The following is a 16,528-nucleotide window of genomic DNA, read 5'->3' on the forward strand; positions in this document are numbered from 1 at the left end:
GGTCATTCTCTGAAAGGAACTAGGAGCTATTATTAGGGGAGGGTGAGTGGCCAAAAAGCAATTACTTATTATCCATTGCAACATCTCATTCCTCCACCAGACTGTAGACACCATGATGACAACAAACTCTCCTGTTAATTCTCTGCTGCCTCCACCAGCACCCGAAAAATGCCTGGGACACTGTTCCTGGCTCAGTGAACCTTTGTTGAATACACAAGTGTTGACTGCTTCTTTTTTGTGTTCCTGACCAACTAGTTCAGTGCTGTGCCCTGAGCTGGCACACGATAAGTCTTTGCTGATTTAATTTATAGATCAGTGGACTTCTTGGAAACAGGGAGAATGCTGGGGTCAGAGACGGACTTACATTTGGTAGGACTCAGTGGCAAGCAAGTGCTAAGTTTTTGGTGTGATGATGCTAATAAGCTATACAAATGGCATAGGTGGTCTATAAAACAGGGCAATCCTTGACTTGCAGCTCAGGGAGCAAATGAAATTATACCCATGGTGATTTCATCTGGGACTCCTTCTGTTTTCAAAGACAGAACCCAATTCAAACTGGCTTCAGTAAATAGGGGATTTTGTGTTATCAAGAAGTCCACGGACAGATCCCATTTTAGGCACAGGTGGCTTCAGGGGCTCAAATGTAATGTCAACATCTGATTTCTTTCTCTCTCTCGGGTCTCCTTCTGCTGTATTGCCCTCATTCTCAGTCTCTAAGTAGGGGTCCCCAGCAACTTCAGAGTCTCATTCTCTCAAGTTCAAACCCAGCTTCCCAGCAGCTGGGACAGACTATGGTTGGCTCAACACTGGTCGTGTGGCCAGTAAGTTGCAGCTATATTTGATGATCAGGTCTGTGCTCTGTGCCAATCAATCCCTTTGGTGAGTGAGCTTGGTCAGGCTTGGTTATATGCTTAATTCTTGGAGAGGAAAAAAGTAAGGATTTGAGTGGGGAGGAGGGGGAAGCCCCAGCTTACCTCATGGATTGAGAATGGGAAAGGGGTGGTTAGCCAAAAGATATTCAGGGTACTATTAACAGAAAGCAAAGTGGACGCTGCTAAAATGACAAATATGCACGACGCCTGGGGATTTTCATATCACGTGATATATGAATGAAGCATGCATTGCTTCATTCCCTCTGTGCTATGAAGTCTTCTGTCCTCACCCTAACAAGCTCCTGCAAGCTCCTGAGGAGCAGCTGCCTCACCCTACAGTCATCTGTCTTCCTCCTCTGAACTTCTGTAGCCCGCAGGACCATATCACTCACTGGCAACATCGGGTCATTAGTTTTCTTTTTATGTATATGTCCTGTCTCTTCATCAACATGGCAAGATCCTGGAGAGCAAGGGTCACATCTTATTCATCTTTGCGTTCCCCGTAGCACTTTGCCTGGTGTTTGGGGCATGACTGATAGTTCATAAATCTGCTGACAGATCGAACACCTGATTTATATGCTTCTGGAACCACAGAGGTAGACAGTAGCTTGATTCAACTACAAAACTGCAAAGAAAAAGGAAACCTGTGCTCTGAATGCACACCGTTTCGGAAAGATCATAGATCTTTTCTGGACTAAATAATGCTGCTGGGGTCAAGATGAATATCCTCTTTGTTCCCCAGCTCCCAGCTGCTAGTATCATTCTTATTAGTAAAAGATTGAGTGATGGTCCAAGAAATCTTAGTCTCAGGTGACCAGTATACCCCTGGTCAGGTCATAGGCAGGCACAGCCCACCCAGAAGGATGGAGGATGTCAGTCATAGGAAGAGGAAGCAGGTGTCTGTCCTCAGTGGCCTCCCACCCCAGGCAATAAGGCAGAGCCTCAAAGTCTCATCTGTGCAATTGGCCACTGGCTCTCTGCCCTGGGCTGGTCCTTATTTATTCCCGATTCTCATTTGTAAAGGGAATAGGGAGAGAGGAGGGACGGAAAAACGGAGTCAGAAAGTCTTCTTGTAGCATGGATGTTGAAACAACATTCCTCCTAGGCTAGTCTTGGTCCAGAAGCCCCTGTGGCTCTGGTTTCAGAATCCCTCTGCAGGCCACTCTGGGCCAGGCGATTTGCCCCTTTGTGTCTAAACCCCTCAAATCACCCTCGGGGAGGCCAAGAGACTGGTCCAAAGCGGGGCCGCCAAGCCGTGGTTCCCTCACCTGTAAAATGGGTGGACTAATATCAAGTTAAGTCAGCGAGCCACAGAGAGCATACGGCTCATGGCAGACAGTTGCCAAAATCAAATCAGTGGGGGTAAAACAGGAAAGCGTGCGTGGTAAAGGAGAGAGTGGCAAAAGAGGTCAGAGGAGTGGTGGGTGGAACCGCTGGGGTGGGAGCCAGAGGGCAGGGCAGGGCAGGGCAGGGCAGGGCAGGGCAGGGCAGGGGGCAGAACAGGGTCCGCGGAACCGAGAGCAGCAAAAGCTCTCGGGTCAAACCGCCTCTAGTGATCGGCTGGTGCATTACACCGCCAGGGAGCGCGGGAGGCGGAGCGCTGCGCTTGAGGCCCCGCCCCACCTGCCCCAACTCCGCCCCCACCCGCCCCAGCCCCGCCCAGTCCCCAGGACCCGCCTCTGACCCCACCCATTCCGAACACGGCCCCGCCCCACCTCCTAGCCACGCCCCCAAGGCCCGGAAGCAAAAGTGGCTCCGCCTCTTCCGAGCTGTGTCAAGACCCGGCAGCGCGAGCAGGCTCCCGAGTCGTGGGGTTCCGAGTTGCGGGGTCCTGCGCTGGTCAGGGCAGTTCCCGCGGGCGCCATGTCCCGAAACCTGCGGACCGCGCTCATTTTCGGCGGCTTCATATCTCTGGTCGGCGCCGCCTTCTACCCCATCTACTTCCGCCCCCTCATGCGGCTGGAGGAATACCGTGAGTGACCTCTGACCGAGTGCGGTGACCTAGAAACTCCCCGCCCCCGTCTTCTCCACGTGGGGACGTGGAGCGATCTCGGCTCCGGAGTCAGGCTGAGCTGGGTCTGACTTCTGCTGTGTGCAGCTTTGTGACCGTAGTCGACTCAGTCTCTCCGATCCTGAGAAAATAACTATTTCTGTAATATCCAAAATCAAGCCTCCCGTGAGACTCCAAGGTGGTCATGAAAGTAGGCTGCCCGTAGTAGGTCGACACTAGATACTAGGTCATACTTACAGTTAACATTAGCTGAATGCTTATCGTGTGTCAGGTTAGGCATACGTTGGATCCTTACATTTCCACCACCTTGTTTTGAGGTAGTTATTAATACCTGTTATACATATGGGGAAACCGAGGCACAGAGAGGCGGTATAACATGCCTAAGGTCACACAGCTAGTAAGTGGCAAGGTAGATAGATAGTCCTGCCCAGGTCCCTGCCTCCAGAGCTTCTACACACTGTAGCTGGAAATGGTGATGTTGGGGAGAGAGAGATTGAATCCTAATCTTCCTGAGCTTGAAGGTGATTTTATTGGCAACTTCATTTCCACTCCCAGAGATATCTTTGCGTGGAAATGTTTCAAACCTAAACTGTTAAGCTGGGTTTTTTCGTTTTTCCTCGCAAATCTTTTTTCAGGTTCTGCTGTCTTCATTTTAAGCTGGTTGCTCACATGACAATGGTGAATATCCTGGGAGTAATTTTTCTCCTTAATCATTCAAGTCCTATCATACTAAAAGCCAAACTCTCCTTCCTTGAGACCTATACCTCAGCAAGGATTAGCATTTTGATACATCTGAAACCATCTGTCAGAGAGAAAATATTAAGCATTAGAGGCTCATTTTGTTCTCCAGGAAACCTGAATCATCTTGAAGATGGAAGAGGGCCAACTGTGCCCCTTGAGAATATTAGCGGAGGCTGAAAGCTTGGCCATTTGAAGGGGAAAGCTCCGTGTAAATGCTCTGCCCGTTACAAATGCTACAACATTTGATTTCTGGAGGCAGAGCATTTTAAATACACTTAAATTTTCTTGTAGCTTCTTTTCATGAGCCAAGATTAAAATGGCCTCTGTGCATTCTGCTTTCCAGCCTAGGCACATTGCGTGGCCAGTAAACAGGGCTGGGTGAAGCTCTGCATAATCTATTTCCATCATCCTTCCATATTGGATCCTTGTCACAGGCTATTTTATTATACAGCCTCTAGAACTGAACATGGAACAAAGGGGTCTGCTTTGGATCCCACTGGAAAAGTCTGTTTTGAAGACTAGAGCAGTGACTTTTAACTGGGGATGATTTTGTTCCCCAGGGGACACTTGTTTCTATCTAGAGACATTTTACTTGTCACAACTGGGGGTGGGGTTAGGGTAGGGTCAGTGTGCTTCTGGTATCTAGTGGATAGAGGCCAGGGATGTTGCTAAACTTTCTGCAGTACATCGGACAGATTCTCATGACAAAGAATTACCCAGCTTCAAATGTGAATGGTGGCAAGGTTGAGAAATCCGGGTCCAGATCAGATGATCAGGGTGTGGGTTGGTGCCGTGTATCCCAACACAGTCCTATAGAGATTCTCTAGATAGAATCTGGGGTTGAGTCACTTGAGACAGACAAATCAGGCATTTTAGATAAACATTAGTGGGTGGCCATATATCTGCATTTTAACTGGAAGGCAGTCTACAGCTGTCCACTTTTTTGGTTCAATTTTAATAACTCTGTCCAATTCTTATTTGAGAGGCATAACTGATTCTTTACTATACTAGTGGAAACACTAGTATAGTATTATATTAAATAATAGTAAACAATTAGCATTTACTGAAAGTTTATTATACATACTATGTCTGGCACCCTTCCAAGCACTTCATATATATTAACTCATTTAATTCTCATAATAACTTTTTGTGGTAGCTGCTGTGTGAGCATCATCCCCATTTTATGTGTGGACAAACTGATGTCTGGAACAGTTAAGTAACTTGCACAAAGACCCACAGCTGATGAGTCACAGACCTGGGATTTGAATTGGTGCCATTAATCGGTGTAGCAGGCACCACACTGCCCCTCCAAGGGAGTAAGAAAAGGGAGTTAGGCAAATGAGCGTCTAGTAGCTGAGGACCTCAAGGTACGCACTTAACCTCTCTGAGCTCAAGCCTCTTTTCTAATCTGTAGCAATGGAGCCTGCAGACTGAATGTACAGGTTTGGGGGTGTTTTTAATAAGATAATAAGTGTGGAAACACTAGTATAGTATTATATTAAGCATCCTATAAAAACATTTAACAAAATAAGGAGCCACAAGGACAGGGATGTGAAGCAAGATTTCAGCAAGTAGACACACCCAGGGCTGGCTGGCCTGCAGTACACTGGGGTCCAGTGTTGTGCTGTGGAAACCACCGGGAGGATAGAGCTTAAATTAATTTTAGCACATTCAACTAGCATTTATTAGCTTTTTTTTTTTTTTTTTAAATTTAAACCTGGATTTTAGCCTTAGCCATATGGCTTAGTTGGTTGGAGCATCGTCCTGTACACTAAAGGGTTGTGAATTCAATTCTCAGTCAGGGCCCGTGTCTAGGTTGTGGGTTTGTTCCCCAGTCAGGGTTCATATGGGAGGCAACTGATAAATGTTTCTCCCTCACATCAATGTCTCTCTCTCCCCACCCCTTCCTTTCTTTCTAAAATCAATAAAAAAAAAACCCAAACATATCCTCAGGTGAGGATTTAAAAAACACTTCAATCCCGGCCCATGTGGCTCAGTGGACTGTCACCCCATGGACTGAGAGGTCCTTATTCGATTTATGGTCAGGGCATGTGCCCAGGTTGTGGGGCCAGTCCCCAGCAGAGGGCGTGAAGGAGGCAGCTGATTGATGTTTCTCCCTGACATCAATGTTTTCATCTCCCTCCCTTCCTCTCTCTCTAAAAAATCAATAAAAACATATATTTTTAAAAAAAACAAAAAACATAAAAAACCTGGATTTTGTTTATTTATTTTTCTTTATTGATTTTAGAGAGAGGGAGAGAGAGAGAGAAACATCATGAGAGAGAACATTGATTGGCCCCCTCCTGCATGCCCCCACTGGGGATTTGGCCCACAACCTGGGCATGTGTCCTGACTGGGAATCAAACCGGTGACCTCTTGGTGCATGGGCCGATGCTCAACCATTGAGCCACACTGGCCGGGCCCAAAACCTGGATTTTAGTAATTGCTGTATACCTGTCACTGTGGTAGGTGCTGGGTGAACATGATGGAACAAGACAGTCTGAGCACTTCTCTTTGTCCAACCCACCTCCCCAGCTACGGCTTGGATTCCGAGCTGGTCTCCCTGCGTCCACCAGGCCCCAACTACTACCCATTCTCTACCAGCAGCCAAGGGTGGTCTTTCTGCTTACTTTGTATTGCTGATTTCTACCTGATTAGCATTTGTAGTCAAGGAATGTGGACTGTGATTTTGATTCTTTGATATTGGTGAAGATTTGCTGTGTGGCTTAGTACAGATCAATTTTTACAAATGTTTTCTACGTGCTTGGAATCCTGTATAGTCTCTGGTTGTTGGATACAGGTACTATATATATTGATTACAGAGCAAGTTTCTTGATTCTGTTATTTAGATGTCTTGAGGCCTTGTTATTAGGTGCCCAGAATCTAGACTATTCTGGAGAATTATTTTCAATTATCATTATATAGGGATCTTCTTTATCCCAGATATTCTGACCCATTCTATTTTATCTGATTTTATTATAGTTAACCAGCTTTCTTTTGGTTAATAGTTTTCTGGTATATCTATCCTCTTATAGTCAGCCTTTATTTTTACTTAAGCCTGAACTGGATTTTTAAATCCAATCTGATCATTTCTTTTAACTGTTGGATTGAGTTCATTTTCATTATGTTTACTATTATATTTACTTTTATTTTCTCCATCTTATTTTGTGTTTTCTATTCTTCTATCTACCTCCTTTCCCCTCCTTTTCTGCCTTCAAGGCTTTATTTTTCTCCCTCCTCTACTATATAATTTGAAAGTTTTACATTCTGTTTTTATTATTTTGTGATTATTGTTTAAAGGTAGTCTATATCTTTATCCGCCTATGAAATATACAAAGACCTTAGACCGCCTGAGCCCCATCCTAGTCTTATGTATAACTTCAGCCCTACCTTGTGCTTGTCACTCCTGGTGTTTCCTACATTCCTGATTGTTTCTCTTGATCTACATTCTTTAGGTACCAGTCCTTCTTGCATTTCACTCATTTCTGGTTTCAGTTTTCTATGTTCTGAGATATATCTGCTAATACTCATTTGGTGAGACTTTGTAACTGGAAAAATTCATTCTTGTTTGGCAGAAAATGTATAGAACTCCAGGTCTTCTGCTGTGGCTGCTGTCATGCCATTTGTTCTTTGAATTTGATCATCTCGCTTGATTAAAATACTTCAATAACCCTCTGCTGTCCTCTGAATCCATCCAGTGAGGGATCACTGAAGTGTTTTAATCGGGAGAACGAAGTGATGAGGCTCACTTTTTACAGGCATTGCTCTGAAATGTGAAGGAGGGGCTGAAGGGCCAAGGCTGGGGGCGGGAGGGCCAGGCACAGGACAGCTGTGCTTCCTGTGGACACGGGAGAGTAGGGAGAGGTGACTGGAGCCTGAACCGGAGCAGTGGTCCTGGGACTGGGAAGAAGTATCGAATTTGGGAGCTGTATTTAAGAAGTAAACTCGACATGGATTTGTGACTGACTGGCCACAAGGTGAGGGAGGGAGAGGAAGGAGAATGGCATTCAGCTTTCTGGCCCCGCAGCTGAGGAGATGGTGCTGGTCATTTAGTAAGAAGCACAAGAAGGAGTCATTTTGGGGGGTGAGAGGCAGAGCTAGTTGCATTTGGGATATATTGAGTTTTAGCAGTCAGGATGTGCTCTTGGAAATTTCCCATAGGCAATGGGAGGTGCCAGTCTGGAGCTGAGATCCTGGATCTGGGCTGGAGCTAGAGATGCAGTGTCATCGGCATTGGATGGAATCAGCATCATTGGAGGTAAGAGCTCCCAGGCAGCATTCAGGGACTGAGAGAGACAAGCTGGCCGAGGACCAGAATGCTGGTGGACACTGTCAGGAGAAGGGGTGGCCAGCATTAAAACCAGGAGAGGCTGTTGTCTCAAGCCCCATGAAGACAATTCTTCATGAAAAGAGGTGTGGTCAGGAGGGTAGTCTTCTTGGAGGCAGGAAGATAAGAAGTGAAAATAGCCATTAGACTTATTAAAAAAAAAGTTATAGGTTATTCTGTGAAGAATGCTTTAGGTGGTCTGCTGGTGTGCAGAAAGCAGATTGCAGTGGATTGAAGAGCAAATAAAGTACTAAAGTTTTAGACCAAATATGTTTGGCTGTATGGGGAGGAGAATGACAATGTGTTTTTGCAGCAGGTCCAGGGGTCTAGGGAGAGTTTTGTTTTTGTTTTGTCTGGGAGAGACAGGAGAGCCAAGAGAGTCTCTGGACAAAGAAGGATGCTGGAGAGAAGACAAGCCACAGAGTGGAGTGTGACATGGGATCTTGAGGTCAGATGGAGGAGAGAGCCTTGGACAGAAGTCAGGACACCTCTTCTGCCAGCTCGGGAGGACGGGCAGGCATGGACGCAGCTAGGTTAGGTTTGAGGTCGGGAAGCTGTGGGCACTTCCAGGCGATGACTTCTGTTCTGTTTGTAATGCAGGAGGTCGGACCATCTGTGAGTGAGAGGAACAATCACCAGCCAGGCACTCCTTCCTTGAGACCTTCTCATCCCTGGGCTTCTGTGACCACCCCCTCTGCCAGTCCTCCGGACTTTGCTTTTTGCTCCTGCCTTTCAGCCACTCCTGTTGGGTCTTCCTCTTCTGACTCTCCCTCATACATTTATATTCCACAGAACTCTGGGCAGACCTAGGAGAAGCCCTACAGTTTCTGGAAGGGCAGGGCAGACACCCAGTCCTTGAGAAGTGGAGCCAGGGGAGGAGCCGAGGCCACGTAGGGCTCAAGCGTAAAGTCAGTGTGGGCCATTCGGCTGGGCTAGCCTGCCTGATGCTGGCCAGCCTGCGTATGGGGGGTGTGGGGACAGGCGGTTCCAGGGCTTCTGTGGAATACGCCACAACGCAGCGGAAAAGAGGAGGGAGGCTGCTTAGGTAAAATCGAGCCAAGGAGGTCTTTCTTCCATGCTTTACATTCAGGCAAGCAGCTCTCTCAGGACGGCCTCGTGGGATTTCACGTTCACATTCACCGTGTGCTCCAGCTCTTTCACTAACCCAGCCAGACCTGACTCAGCGTTACGTGAGGTACAAAGTCAGTTCTGCACATGACACCTCAGTACCAAAATGAGCACTAGGGAGATGGCAGTTGGCCTTCGTAGTCAGTGATTCCAAACCAGAAGTATGGAGACCATTGTGCTTCTGGAGGGAATCCAAGATGTGCCTTTTAGCTTATCCTGTTGGCACAGCATGGCTTATCTGAAGAGCCCATGCTCAGGGACGAGAACAGATGCCGTAGCTTGAAGCCTAATCTGTTTTCGTATCCTAGAACTAGACAGTGATCCTGAATGTGGCCTTTTGAAAACAACCTATATGTGGCATTTTAGGCCAACCTGTGAAATGAGATTGAATCGGATCCTCTCTTGTGGTCCTGTTCATTTTTACATTTATTAGAGCTGCAGAAGCATAAAAAAAATCATAGTTTTGCCAGAGAACCTGTGCTCCTTAAGTCCTCTCATTTGTCCAAGGTCGTCTAGTATATTGCTGGGTGGACACTAGACCCTAACTCCCCAACCTTGTCTGCTGCTTACTGATGCCCTGTCCCACCCACGAGCAGAGTGTTCAGTAGCGGAGTGCAGGTGACACGCGAGAGCCGTGGGACCCTGGCTCCTCCCCCTCTTGGCTCTGCGTTTCGCTGCACCTGGCTTCTCCCAACTACAGATATGTTGTACAGAGTCCGGACATAGGTACACAGAATCACTTGATGCGGAAGGGATTCTCGCCAGAAGGGCATTTTCCCTCACATGCCAGGTGCTTAAAATATGCTTTTTATTCCTTCCACCATGGAGTCAAGTGAGATGCACAGACAGAAAAGTCTTCTTTTCTAACCAGCATTACAAAGGGTTTACAGGGTTGGGAGGAGCCAGTGCCGCCAGTGGCCATTTGGTCCCCTCAGCCACTGGTTCACACTCACCAGCATGGCCATTTGGTCCCCCTTGGCTGCTGGCTCGCACACTCGCGGCAGGGCCGCTCTAGTTCTGTGTCACCCCGTGTATTCTAGGTGATGTATGTGTCCAGGCAACAGCAGCAAATGGGAGCACTGGGAAAGCAGTTTTTAAACTTTAGATTTGCTACTTGAAAAAAGCGACTTTTAAGTGATCATCATGGAACAGTCACAGTGTTGTTGGACTTTCTTATACTTGTTTTGCAGTTGTGTCTTTTTGTTAATAAAAAAAGGAAAAAAACACACCAACAGGAAAGACCTAAGAATTGTACAATAAATTCCTGTTTATTCTTCACCTAGATTTACCAGTTAACATTTTTTTTCATCCTCATGAGAGGAAATGTTTTTACTGATTTTTAGAGAAAGAAGGAGGGAGAGAGACAGAAACAGAAACATCTAGGTGAGAGAGAAACATCGATCAGTTGCCTCCCATACATACCCTGACCAGGGATCGAAACCACAACCTAGGTGTGTGCCCTGGCCGGGAATTGGACTGGCAACCTTTTTGGTGTAGGGGCCAATGCTCCAACCAACTAACTGAGCCAGCCGGCCAGGGTACCAGTTAACATTTTGCTACATTTGCTTTCTCCCCCATATATAAAATATATCTATACATACATGCATACATACATACATATAAATAATTATATCTACATATAATAGAATTGTTACTATTATTTTGCTGAAGCATTTGAGAGAAAGTTGAAGACATTGTGAGTTCTCATTCCTAAACACTTAAGTATGTGTTTCCTATGAACAAGGGCATTCTCTTACATAATCACAATACAGTTATCCAATCCAGGAAATTTATTATTGATACAATACTATTACCTAATATTTAGTCTACATTCAAATGTTGCCATTTGTCCAATTACTTAGGTTGTGAGTTGCTTTCATGTTAACTGTTTATTGGCAGGAGGAGATGGGGTGGGGGTGGGGGTCCTGAGGTCATATTCTACACCTGGACAATATGGCCATTAAATATAAGGATATGTTTTCATTTTTAAAGACTTAAAAATTATTAGGTGATTTCTTTTACTACCACACAAACATCTGCCGGTCTGCATGCATTACCAGTTTAATAATATACCTTGGCCCTTCTAGAGATAATGATCCTCAATTAAAACTGCAAATCTAACCACTGCCTTAACACCAGGGGGCAGAATCGGGCTTGCTGAGACTCTGGAACAGGGCCTTTTCTAACCCGCGTGGCAAAGCCCCAGGCCCAGTGTCTTATATTTGCGTTTTAATCATTTCACTCCTGAGAGAAACATGCTCACTCCCAAAAATCAGTAATTAGCTTATCCTGAATCGTTCACATAGTTAACACCCCCTGCCCCCACTTCTGTGTTGCCCTTTTACTGGGGTTTATAAACATTTGCTATTTCACTAATGATAACAAAATAGAAACCTGTCAACCTCATCAAGATGTACTTGCTAAATCCTGGGGGACCGGTTTGTTTTCCTTTTAGCATAGCCTGCATTCACAAACAGAGTCTTTGTGTCATATCATGAATTTATATAAGACCGTGTTGGCCTTAGAGTATTTAAAAAACATTAATGGATTAAAGAACCAGGGGATATAGATAGGATACTAATTCTTATCAGTTGGTAGGAACTGGTTCAGCAAATTATACAGTTGGTAGGAACCTGTCCAAGCCATTAAAAAAAAAAAAAAAAAGTGTATAAGGACAAGGATTATAAAGAGATTATGGTCTATTTAAAATAAATCCTCAGGCTCTCCAACCTCATTAGCAATTAGCAACAATATGTGAAGACGGATTCTTTTCTCTTTACTTGGTTCTCTATTGCATTATAAGAGGTTCAACACAATTAGACATTCTGTCCTTCCATCGAATGTCAACTTCCTTTGATGCTTGGCAGTTTGCCAGCTTCTTTGGCTTTGCAGTTCCTACCTCTCAGAGAGTGTTTGGTACACCAGGGTGTCTGACTTCCTTACATCTGTAGGCTAGAATGCTTTCTGGCAATTATTTAAAAAAAAAAAAAAAAAAAGCTCACTTTCCTCTTCCATGATACTGGATAAATGGACCTTTTTAGGTGTGGAAAGTTGTATCTTTTTGTTCCGGGCACGCTCAATGACAATATAGTCTTACTAATTGGCATTTTCTAAGAGCATGTTTGAGACACATCCATCCTTTGAGACTTCCATGTTGACACTGGGGTAAGGCCCAGTCCTCCAGAACTTTAACATCTTAGGAAATGAGATCACCTGATGAGTTATTTTAGAAAGTATAGCTCCTTAGAGGCTCCACTGTCATCCACTCTAGGTGGAAGAAGTTTTTGGCATATCTTGGTCCAGAGGGTTGTGGTAGCCGTTCACTTGCTACTTTTCAGAGAAGCCCAGTGAAATCAGGACCAGCCATTGTCTTTAATGGGCTTCATTATGCCCTGTCTTCTCTCCATCTCTCTTAGAATCAGATATCAAGATTCACATCATCCCTATTACCCAGTGTTTTATTTGCCAAAGCAAAACTTAGCATTGATAAAACTATCAGGTAGGTCACTTAAGATTGACTTTCTGTCGCAGCGCCGGAGAAGCAAATTCAATGAATATTCGATTTGGCAAAACCCTCATTCTTGTACTTTTATGCTTGTGTAATTTTATGAGAAGTCAGAGGCCAGAATAAAGAAAATGGCCTAATATTAAATAAGAACGAGATGTGGCTTTAAAGAAACACTGTCAGCCTGATTAAAACAAAGGTCTGATTACAACCTTTAATTACTATAATTTAGTAGTAAACAACCTTTGGCTCCGAGTCTTTCCCCTGAAAAGCCACCATTTGTTTTTCACGATACTTAAAATAATAAGTCTTTGTTTTCACAGACCTTGGGTTTATTCTAAACCACTTATAAAGATGTGTCAGAGTGCTTGAAGCCCGCAGACATAAAACGCCCAATTTCTCTCGGCCCCTGCCTGTTGGACATCTCCAAAGATCGCCGAGCTGCTGCAGCGAAAACGCACTAATTGGCACAGCACCTGCAATCAATTAGGGAAGCTTCAATTACCCAAACCAAAGCCACCCACCCGAAGATTAATTTTCTGCTCTATTTCCTATCAAAAACATAGCATATTTAGCTCTGGGCCTAGTCCATCAGTGGAGTACATTTTAGACAAATAAACTACATCGTTTTCTGTTAATTGTACTTGTTCCTTCAATTCAGCAGCCTTCCCCTCATAATATCACGCCCACCAGTTCTTTCAAATTTGTTTTTGTTGTTTTTTTTCCTGTTGTTTCATTGCCTTTCCAAAAATGCTGAGCACACAGAAAAAAGATGTTAGTTGGGAGCTTTTCTCTTGAAATATGGCCTTTCTTTTACTCAAAATACCCAGGCTTTTTTGCCATAGGATCTAACTTCCATAACCTAAAAACTTTGAGTAATGGCATCTCTGAATTTAGTAGCACTCATATATTGGTTTCTAATTGTCCCATGTAAAAACAAATATTTCCACCACCACTGCCTCCCCTTTTTGCTGAAAAGTGATTTTTCTGTTGTGTTTCTCAGAGAAGGAACAAGCTATAAACCGGGCTGGTATTGTACAAGAAGATGTGCAACCACCAGGTAAACTGAAACATCAAGACAAAATCTTCCTTGTACTGTTGTGTTGTGTGTGGAGTGTGTGTGTTTGCTTCGCAGTGGGAGAACACATTTCCGTTTTGGGGCTAGACTATGACTGTGCGACTTATTTCTCAACAGTTGCACCTTACAGGGGCCACCTTGAGATTTCGTGTATTTCCCTCCCGAATATTTTTTGCAAGTTTGCACCTTTCCTCTTTTGCATTTGATAAGTAGGCGTAAAAATGTAAGGTGTACAATTAAATTTGAAGCGTGAATAGCTGTTTTGCAGACTTATTTACCCAGCACCTATTTAAACACTACCCTCCTGGGATAATACTGTTTACTTGGGAGCTGTTTTAATTGATGTGGGATTCTGCTTTATACAAAAGCTCAGAAGTTCCCTTTATGGCTGGATGGTTAGTTACTTTAAGATGATCCAAGTTGGCTGAGAATTGGGAGGTTTTTAGCTTATTAACCCAAACTCATGTGATCTGTGGCAACATTCTTTTTTATTTAGTTTTTACCTAGGCCAGACACATAGCTCCCTGTTGCAGGGCGATTTCAGAGCCCTTTCAGTCTGGTGGCTGCCATGGCCTCCCAGCCGCTCATCCCAGGGCCCCCGCAGCCGGCCAGCTCTGCCTCGGACTGCACGTCAGACGCACAAGTCAATTCTGATGGCGTTTTATGTGTTGGGGGTTGAAGGAAGAGGTAGGAAGTTTAAAAACAAATCTTGTTTTTATTCATGTTTTCTTCTATAGGGTTGAAAGTGTGGTCTGATCCATTTGGCAGGAAATGAGACGGCTGTCACCAACTCTGATTGTAAAATTAGACATCTTCATGCTCTATTCTGCTGCAAGTGCAATAAATCACCTCGCTGTAGAGCAACGGTCTGGACTCTGTAATGCCGTAAATGAGGACTGTGCACGAGGATTAATATTTCCCTTCTTAAGTATCAAAAGCACCCTGGAACAAATCACACCATTAGGAAGGTTTCTGTGATTCGGTTTACTTCCTAAAAATGAAGCTGTCTCACCCAGCTGTGTTTGGAGAGCTACTTATTATTCAGCCTCTACTACTTAGCCGACCGTGCTGTGATATGAATACGAGTAACCAGGAGACTTGGGAAGATCCTCGTCTGTTTTGCCATCTTCCAAATAGAAAATTTCTCTGAAAAACCACCATGCTGAGAAGCCTCATAGATCTCTTTGAAAATGTTAAAGTTGATAAAACTCTTCAAAGACAAGTTTCATTGTACTCTTTAAACAGTTCGGCCGAACTAACTGGTCGAGCATTGCTGCGTGTTGGGAAATAATAAAAAGGAAGCCAGTCAAGCGAAGGGGGATGCACGCATAGCAGGGATCAGTGTTGGGCTAACGGGAAGTGAAAATGGGCATATTAAAATGATTTCTTTTTACTTCACAACTTGGGTCTACGTTTTTCTGTAAATCCTTTCTTGTAAACTCATTAAATTATACCAAGAGGCTGACTAGATTATATGTGACTAGATATATGACTGTGTGGTGTTTGTCAGTTTGTATACAAGTAAACATTTTAAAGGCAAATAGCAAATTTGTTGAGACAAATATTTACTGAATGCGATTCTCTACCAGGTGCCTCAGCAGGTGTTACAAAAGCTGAGCGTGAGGCTACTTCTTTCCCTGATGCCCTTCTGGCCCCTGCTAGATGAGATGCTCTGAAGAGGCACCTGTTTTTCAGTTTCAGATCTCCCAGAGTGCCTTGCACATCTCTGTAGTCTCTCTTTAGATGGGCAGCCTGATGACATAATTTCATTATTATGCGCTGGGAGTTTGTTTAACAGACAACTGGCTCAATTCTGTAATTACTGTCAAAAAGAAATAGGGTTGTTCCAAAACCAAAGTCATCATTTTTGGTAGGATTTCCTTAACATTTAACTGACTTACAGTTAACAACCCAGTAAAAGAAGTTGGCTCATTCAGGGTACATTTGACCACTATTTTCCTTGGAGGGAAGTTGTGTGACTTAAAGTCAAATGTTCTGTGGGTGCTTAATTGAGATTTCTTTATGACTGAGGCAAGCGCGTGTACCATCTGCTTTGGAAGCTCTCCAGGCTGAGATGACTGAGTGTCAGAAAGAACTCTGGGGCCTCGATTGCCTGCTTGTCGGATGAAACAGACTCAGTTTAGTCTGCTGAGTGGGATCTTTGTCCTGGCCTTGACCCTGCCCTTGGTTCACCTCTTCCCTGAGATAAAGGGGGCTCTCTTGTTCTGCTCAGCTGCCTTAGATTTTATAAAAGGATCACTCTTCCTGTTGTCAGAGGGGTAATGTCAGACTGCTGCCCACACTTGACAAAGGCGGGTTGTAAGAGGCCTTATGAGGACTGACCAAGGGCCATGCAGTTCATGCACCCCAGGTGTGCTTCGCGGGTGCTAAGGAAAGCCCTGGAAAGAGGGGGTCTTAGTCAAATACATTTAGGAAACAGTTAAAGTTAATTAACTATTTGCTTCTAATTTGCTGATTTCCGAGAGAGGCATAACATTTCCCAGATGTACTTGATCACAGAACATTTTTCGCGGGTTGTCTTCTGGGATTAGTGACCGACAACATCCTTTTGGGGAAGTCTTCCTCTAGACCGGTGCTTCTCCAATTTTTTGGTCTCAGGACCCTTTGACACTCTTAAAAATTTTTGAAAACTCCAAAATATTTCTCTTTATATGAGCTATATATCCATAGATGCTATATTAGAAAGTAAAACACATTTTTAAAAATTTATTAATTCATTTAAGAATATCAACAACAAACTCATTAGGTTAGTAGGACATATATTTGTGTAAAAAATTTATTTTCCAAGACAAAATAATTTGCTGATTTCTTTAATGTCCAGCTTAACAGAAGGCAGCTAGATTGT

General features: G+C 44.3%; 1 protein-coding gene across 1 annotated transcript; it reads left to right on the forward strand.

Annotated features, from left to right (window-relative positions):
• The first annotated feature begins 2,657 nt into the window (after positions 1-2,657).
• Positions 2,658-14,612, forward strand: SMIM20 (small integral membrane protein 20). The gene is made up of 3 exons (XM_036270089.1): positions 2,658-2,844; positions 13,588-13,644; positions 14,400-14,612. The coding sequence occupies exons 1-3, from the start codon at positions 2,736-2,738 to the stop codon at positions 14,435-14,437; spliced, it is 204 nt and encodes a 67-aa protein (XP_036125982.1). The 5' UTR covers positions 2,658-2,735; the 3' UTR covers positions 14,438-14,612.
• The last annotated feature ends 1,916 nt before the right edge of the window (positions 14,613-16,528 follow it).

Source organism: Molossus molossus, unplaced genomic scaffold (assembly GCF_014108415.1).
Source record: "Molossus molossus isolate mMolMol1 unplaced genomic scaffold, mMolMol1.p scaffold_m16_p_1, whole genome shotgun sequence".
NCBI lineage: Eukaryota > Metazoa > Chordata > Mammalia > Chiroptera > Molossidae > Molossus > Molossus molossus.